A 7,028-nucleotide genomic window follows, 5' to 3' on the forward strand; every position below is an offset into this window, starting at 1 on the left:
GAAAAGAGTGCCTGAGCCTCTGTCCGCCCCTCCGCCGTCTTTGTCAAGACCGTTGGCAGAAGGAGGATGACTTCATATGGTGGAAATTTTAAGCAACCATTACATGCTTAGCATCTATTATTTAACGCATTAGCTCATTTGTTAAGCAGTCAGACGTTTGGGGCCATGTAATGGATGGATTTTGATTCCTTGAAGTTAAGTGATCTGTCTCGATACGTTCTTTACAGTGAAAGCGAAACCTGATTTGAATATAAATGTGTATCTGTAGGCAACTTAAAGCTTTTGGTAGAAAAAAAACCTGCGAGTATGCATACAGAACAGGTGAGAAATCTAACTAAAGAGAGAGGTAGAGGTGCAATGTCTACTCCAGAAACGTTGTTATCATTCTTGGTTCATAAGTTTTGATAATGGTTTCTAAATAAATTGAAAATTAATTGACTCTCATGATGCGTACAATGGCTTTGGTTTAAATAAACTAAACTCCAATTTCATTTCGTTTGACTCCATAGCGTTTAATGAAATGTCAAAAATAGTTAAGCTTTCTCTGAAATCATGCAACAGTAATCTAATAATTACAAAAATGGAATATCACACGTATAATCTCTCCTTAAAAAATTCAGTAATCAAATTCTTAAATCCAATTATCGATAAATCCTAACAAAAAATTAAAAGCAAAAAGACTTCTCGTATGAAAGTTTGACGAACCAAGAATGCTGCATTATCAAACCCCTGTCGCAAATAAAACAAATTTAATCATTAGTTGTAATGCATTCTGTACAAATATAATCGTACCAATGTAAAAAATCAATTCCTTTTCTCTCCGGAATAATATATAATTGCAAAAATCACCATTGTTTGGCCCTTGCTGCTACTAAAACCAAAACCCGACTCTTCACATCTAACACCAAAGTTCAACTGATTGTCTCCTCTCCTCTTCTCGCGATCAAAAGATAAATCTGGCGCTCTTCTTCACAGAGCAAAGATCACCTCTGACTCATCTCTGCGCAGCGCAGCATCTCTGTCGAGGTTGCGCGCGGAAGTTTAAGCAATTCAAGCCTTACGAGTGCGATTTCAGACATCCAAAACAAGAAAAATTAACACACACGCCTTCAGAGTTTGTGGGGTGAGCGGTTTACTGGTTGAATAATGAAAGAACTCTACCGATAAGGGCACGGTGTTTCTCTATGAAGAATGTCAACAATCTTTTTGAAGGAAGGTTAACTCGAAAAATAGGTTTCATACTATTTCGTAAATAAAATGTTGACCTTGTAATTTGACCCTACGGGAATAGGATATATATATTATTTTCAATAAAAAAATTAATTCTAAAATTACACATACCAATAATGCCAGAAACACAGTGTCTCTCTCGAATTTTTTTTGTCATATATTGCATGTTATGGTCACAGAAATGGTATCATTACCGGCTCTTGCCTATTATCGTGTCATCAGAGGATCGAGCTGGCGATTTACTATGTAAGTCATTTAAATGGTGTGATGGTTACGCGGTAATAGTTCGATACTGTCTTCGATACCACTTGTGTGGCTTGAGTTAAGGAAGACTCTAAAATTATTTCTTCCCAGTATTTCTTGGCATTTAATTTTTTTTTGTTTTCTGCATGAAGTAAAAACAGTTTTACGTATTATGTCGCGTTTAAAAACAGTGGAGTGAAAAAGGCTAAAGAATTTTTGCGCCTCTGTTGATCACTCAATTTAGCTGCTGAAGTTTTGCAACGAGGAAAGGGCGACGGGTGTCAACTTTTGCTCGGTGAATGGCCACGACTTTTGTGCCCAAGGGGGGACCAGGCGGCGACGGCTGACTATATAAGCTGTGTCCGGCGGCGTAGCAGGCACACAGCAAGGGAACAGCAGCAGCAGCAACATGGCGTGCAAGGTGAGACAACCGGTACAGTAGCAGCTCTCACTGGCTTATGCCCGGGGGCTGCCGAAAGGGCGGGGAGTGTCACCTGGGCCACGTGCGTCTGTCTAGAGCGGACTGCGTTCTGTTCATACCAAAACTTTTGCAGTAACTTATTTTTAAGGGAAGCAATTCGTTGGGCAGGGTGAGGAAGCTCAGAGGCGTGGAAACGCTGGGCAATAGCAGTGGATGGATTTCTTTCAAGCCATTTCTTTCCTTAACTTACAAATCTTTTCAAATGTAGAAGGGTTATTATCAGAACCAGAATTTTCAGACACTATTAGACGTAAAACATATTCTGTGGATACACGTTATGTGTCTAATGCAGTGGTTGCCATTACCTTCTGCATCCTCTTGCCGTTGATCATTGCAGTTGATCATGCAGTATCACATCATTAAACATGCGTAATGGGACAGAAAATTATTAAAAACATGCGATATGAAAATTCAGTTGTACATTTATCTTCATTACCTTCTAAAACAGTACGCGAAAATCAATTTAACCAAATTTTCTTCACTAAGGCTCTTTTGTTTATCGGACAAAACAACGTGAAAAATGAATGGCCTTTCTATGCTACAACAGATGACAGGTGCATAGTTAACTGAAAAAATTTCGGACGAAGGTGGATCACGGTGAAAGTCTTTTATATTTTCGCCACAAAATATTTTTCTGTCAACTTCATAAACTTAAAATCAGGATTTTATCCGATAAATTTGTTAGTCTTATCTTTTGCTGCAACTCTCATTTCTTGATTTTTCGATCTCTTCAACCATTGTCAGATATTCTACCAGTTACCTGAGGATCCCAACTCTGTTATTTCTGCAGGCAAATGCTCAAAATTTGGTTTGCTGTAAATCAGATCTTGCTTCAAATTTGTTTTCTTGAAAGCTGTATTAGTGGCTCCCCAAGCGTCTACGACACAGACCCGAAAAGAAAAGAAAATAGAGCAATAACTTAATTATTTTCAGTAGAACGAAGCAAACAGATGGACACTTAAACAAATTTGCGATAATTAACGGACTCTTACCGACTTCACTTCATCACAATCCTTACCGAAAAAGATGGCGGCATTTATCTAGGTACCCGACCAGATTAAAATAGGTTGTGGAGACAAAGCTAAATCTGAGAGTATAGCTCTAAATGCGGCAACATGTATACATATTTTGAAAAATACCTTCAACAGCAAAAAAGTCAACGTATGGCTTAATTAATGCTATCTGCAGTGTCAAACCGTTGTATTTTATGCGTCTATTTACCTTGTTTGTGTAGGATATCAACGTATACACATTGTCCTATTTTAGACGTACTGATTCAGCTACACGATGTAGCACATGCGCTGAACCAGGAACATACTTTAGGTTAGGATAAAAAATTTTAACTGCTTTCCTGGGCTTCGTCATTTAAAAGTAGTATCCTTTCTCTATTCAAATTTATTGTACATTCATTTCCACCGACGTCTACCGAATTCACGATGCAGTTTATATACTGTAACAAAATTCACTAAACTGCTCATGTTCCACACTTTTGGCGTAATTAATATGAAAGAAACATCACTAAAAGATGTAACCCGAGTGATGACCATCGACTGCAGGCATTCTCCTGTAGGTGTTAGTTCCGAATCATAATCGTATAACATGATTAGACTTCGCATGACCTGGAGAAGAACTAGTGATACGTTGCACCATTTAGATATCTACAAAATGCTGGGTGTCTGTCTGCAGACTTCTGCTCGTTGCGTTTGAATTAATTTTTCTTTTGCAATAGATAACAGTACTGATTGTCTTAGGATTCATCTCACGATTCTTTTACTGACATTTATTTCTCTTTACTTGAGGGAAGAACTTCGAGGTATAGTTCTAGCCTATAATGTTACTTCCTGCTTGGTATATGATACCTAAATGTATGTGATTCTGTAGTAATTTGCACTGAGGATTATTAGATGAAGTAACTATACACAGTACATTTAGGAAGTACATTGCACGTACTGCCAAAGGCCTTGCAGCAGTGGGAACACCAGGTTTCGTCAGATCACCAAAGTTAAGCACTGTCGAGATTGGTTAGCACTTGGATGGGTAACCGTCCAGTTGGCCGAGCGTTCTTGATAAGCACGGTGCACTCAGCCGTTGTGAGACTCATTGAGGAGGTACTTGGCTGAGAAGTAGACGCTCCGCTCTCGTAAACTGCCAACGGCCAGGAGGACGGTGTGCTGACCACATTCCCCCTCCCCATATCCGCATCCGGGGACACCTATGAGCTGAGGATAACACCGCGGCCGGTCGGTACCGGTGTTCCTTCAAGGACTTGTTTGGACAGAGTTTTAGTTTTAGATTATACATACTGCTTCATCAAAGTGTCAGTGACAATGAAGATAAATAGCTTCTGCTTTTCACAGTTGATCGTCCTGTCCGTGATGGTGGCCGTGGCTAGCGCCGGGTACCTTGGCGCCCCCGCCGTCTACGCCCCCGGCGCGCCTCTGGCTGCCCGAGGATACGCCGCCCCCGCCTACGCCGCCCCTGCGTATGCCGCCCCCATTGCTCGTTACGCTGCCCCCGTCGCTAGGGCCTATGCTGCCCCCGTAGCCAGGGCCTACGCCCCAGCTGTCGCTGCCGCCCCCGCCGCTGTCGAGTACGACCCCCACCCACAGTACAGCTTCGCCTATAATGTCCAGGACGCGCACACTGGTGACTCGAAAGCCCAGCACGAGAGCCGCAGCGGAGACGTCGTCCAGGGCAGCTACAGCCTGGCCGAACCCGACGGTTCCATCCGCGTCGTCGACTACACTGCCGACCCCGTGAACGGCTTCAATGCCGTCGTGCACAAGGAGGCTGGAGCCCACCCCGCCGTTGCCGCCCCCGTGGCCGTCGCCCACGCCCCCGTTGCCGTCGCCGCCCCCGCTAGGGCTTACGCCGCTCCCATCGCCAGGGCTGCCTACGCCGCCCCCATCGCTAGGGCTGCCTACGCGCCCGCTCTGGCCTACGGTGGTGCCTACCACGGTTAAAGACTGATGTAGACCAACCAACCTCTCATCCTCATTTTGTATAAAGTTTTGTATCCATTCATGCATGTCAATATATGTCTATACAAATATTTATGTTACAGCCTTTTACCTGCACCACTTCTACTTCCTATTTTAATCCCTGTTCCTTCAGATGACTGAACAACTGCTCATCTGCAATATCTTTGCTAAATAGATGCAAGTACGCCATACTGCTGAGATGAAGTAACGAATTCTGATGTACGAAAACTCGTTGATGGCGAGGTGTAAGTGTAGCTGGACAATATATTAATGGCTTGATTGCAATTCGTCACTCTGACAACATAGTGAGACGTTGTTTAAGTCTGGAACACTGCTGTGAGCAGTAAGACGCGAGAACCGTTACTGCAGAATCTCTCAACACTACTATGCTTTCACTTTCTAGACAGTTAAGCACGCAACACGACACTAGATATGCAAATAGTGTCAACCTTGCCATATGCGGCATGTGTTTCAGTCACGAGCATTGCTTCTGCACACTGTGTGTGAAGCTAAAACAAAACGAGGGCCCCACGACACCCCGGATGTCAATGTGAACGAACGCTCATTCAGAGTCTATGATCGTACCTGTTTGTAGGGTGTATCTCATACTGAGAGCATTTTCATTGGTGATACTTATTTGCTCTTACCCGCTATTCCCAACGTATTCGATATGATACAACTGCAACGCTCACGTACTGCACAATATGTGTAACTAACAAGTTCCATCTAAGGCCGTGACGCAGCTCCTCTCAAACGCACAGACCAACTTCTATCGCACGTTCTACTTCCTAAGCAGTTGTCTCAATGAATGACTTGTTAGATCTACGTATCTTTTTTTTCAGTATCGCCCACATTTGTGACTCGAAAGCCCAGCCCATCAGTCGTCACGATAGTAGGAGTCCTACAACTACAATGGAAAAATAATATACCTTGGGGAAACAGATAAAATTTTTGCTAAAGTACATTTAATGAGAATGAATGACTTGCTTTATAAAAATGTATGTAATAAATATTTGGTGGTGGATAGCTGGCTTTATAAGAAGAATGAAAGGTTAGAGTTCAAAATCGTCAGCAGCGTTACAGATGAAGAAGAAATAAAGTTAAAGGTAGCTGAATAATGTCTGACTGGTAATCGACCGCACTTTCTCGGCCACTTTCTTAGAAGGCGTCATCATGTTCATGATGGATTTCTATTAGCAGGTTCATGAGGTTGATGTGGAACGACGTTCTGAAACTTTCTGTAGTTGCTGCAACTGACGGTGATTCAGCTGGTTTAAAGTGGGTTCTATAGATGGGGACTTGTATAAGATCAAGCTTTCCAGTGGCGTAGTATGTTGTATATAGGATCCTTGATGGTGTGATATCTTTTTATTGCCAGCCAGATAGAGAATTCTGATGGCTTACAATGAATGTCAGTCATGTCGACAGAATCTTTTGAATGTTTCCATTCTGCAACCTATTAATCAAGTTTGGAAACCTTTCCATATATTTACACTGCTAACCATTTAAACTGCAATATCATGAAAATGATGTGCATGAAACACCAAGCTGGAATCATATGTATTGTATAGGATGAGACAGATAAGACGGGTTGCCCAAAACATATCCAGAATGAGTAAATATAGCAAGGTGAGGTTTTCGCCAAGGTACATCGAACAATATGACAAGTTTCCTGACGTTCGCAAGTAATTCTTATCGTTTATAATCTTCTAGTTACGACACCGACATTGTTTCTTTAATAGTATTATATACTTTTTTTCTGTGGAACTTAGAAGAAGGCATTAAGAGAACTTCAACGACATAAGATGATGAAATAGTATCAAGATAACAGCGTCCCTTACCTCTGCCGGCCGACAGCAGAAGAGCTTCCACAAACGTCTGCCACATTATACCAAATGTCAGCAAACACGTCACTCAGATACGGTTCATAAGTTTATTATCACGATTGTTATACCAAGTGCAAAAAATGTCGACCTTAAGCACTGCTACACAGACAGTTGTTTTGATTTTCGCTCCAGACAAACGTAGGTAAGTGTTAAATTTGGTGGGTGGTGAAGACCAATTTGCGTTTCCTGAACGACTGTTCCAATACT

General features: G+C 42.0%; 1 protein-coding gene across 1 annotated transcript; it reads left to right on the plus strand.

Moving 5' to 3' along the window:
- The first annotated feature begins 1,882 nt into the window (after positions 1-1,882).
- On the plus strand, positions 1,883-4,917 carry LOC126158555 (cuticle protein 18.6-like). The gene is made up of 2 exons (XM_049916451.1): positions 1,883-1,894; positions 4,312-4,917. Exons 1-2 carry the CDS (start codon positions 1,883-1,885, stop codon positions 4,915-4,917), a joined length of 618 nt encoding a protein of 205 aa, XP_049772408.1.
- The last annotated feature ends 2,111 nt before the right edge of the window (positions 4,918-7,028 follow it).

This window comes from Schistocerca cancellata, chromosome 2 (genome assembly GCF_023864275.1).
Source record: "Schistocerca cancellata isolate TAMUIC-IGC-003103 chromosome 2, iqSchCanc2.1, whole genome shotgun sequence".
In the NCBI taxonomy this organism is placed as follows: Eukaryota; Metazoa; Arthropoda; class Insecta; order Orthoptera; family Acrididae; genus Schistocerca; species Schistocerca cancellata.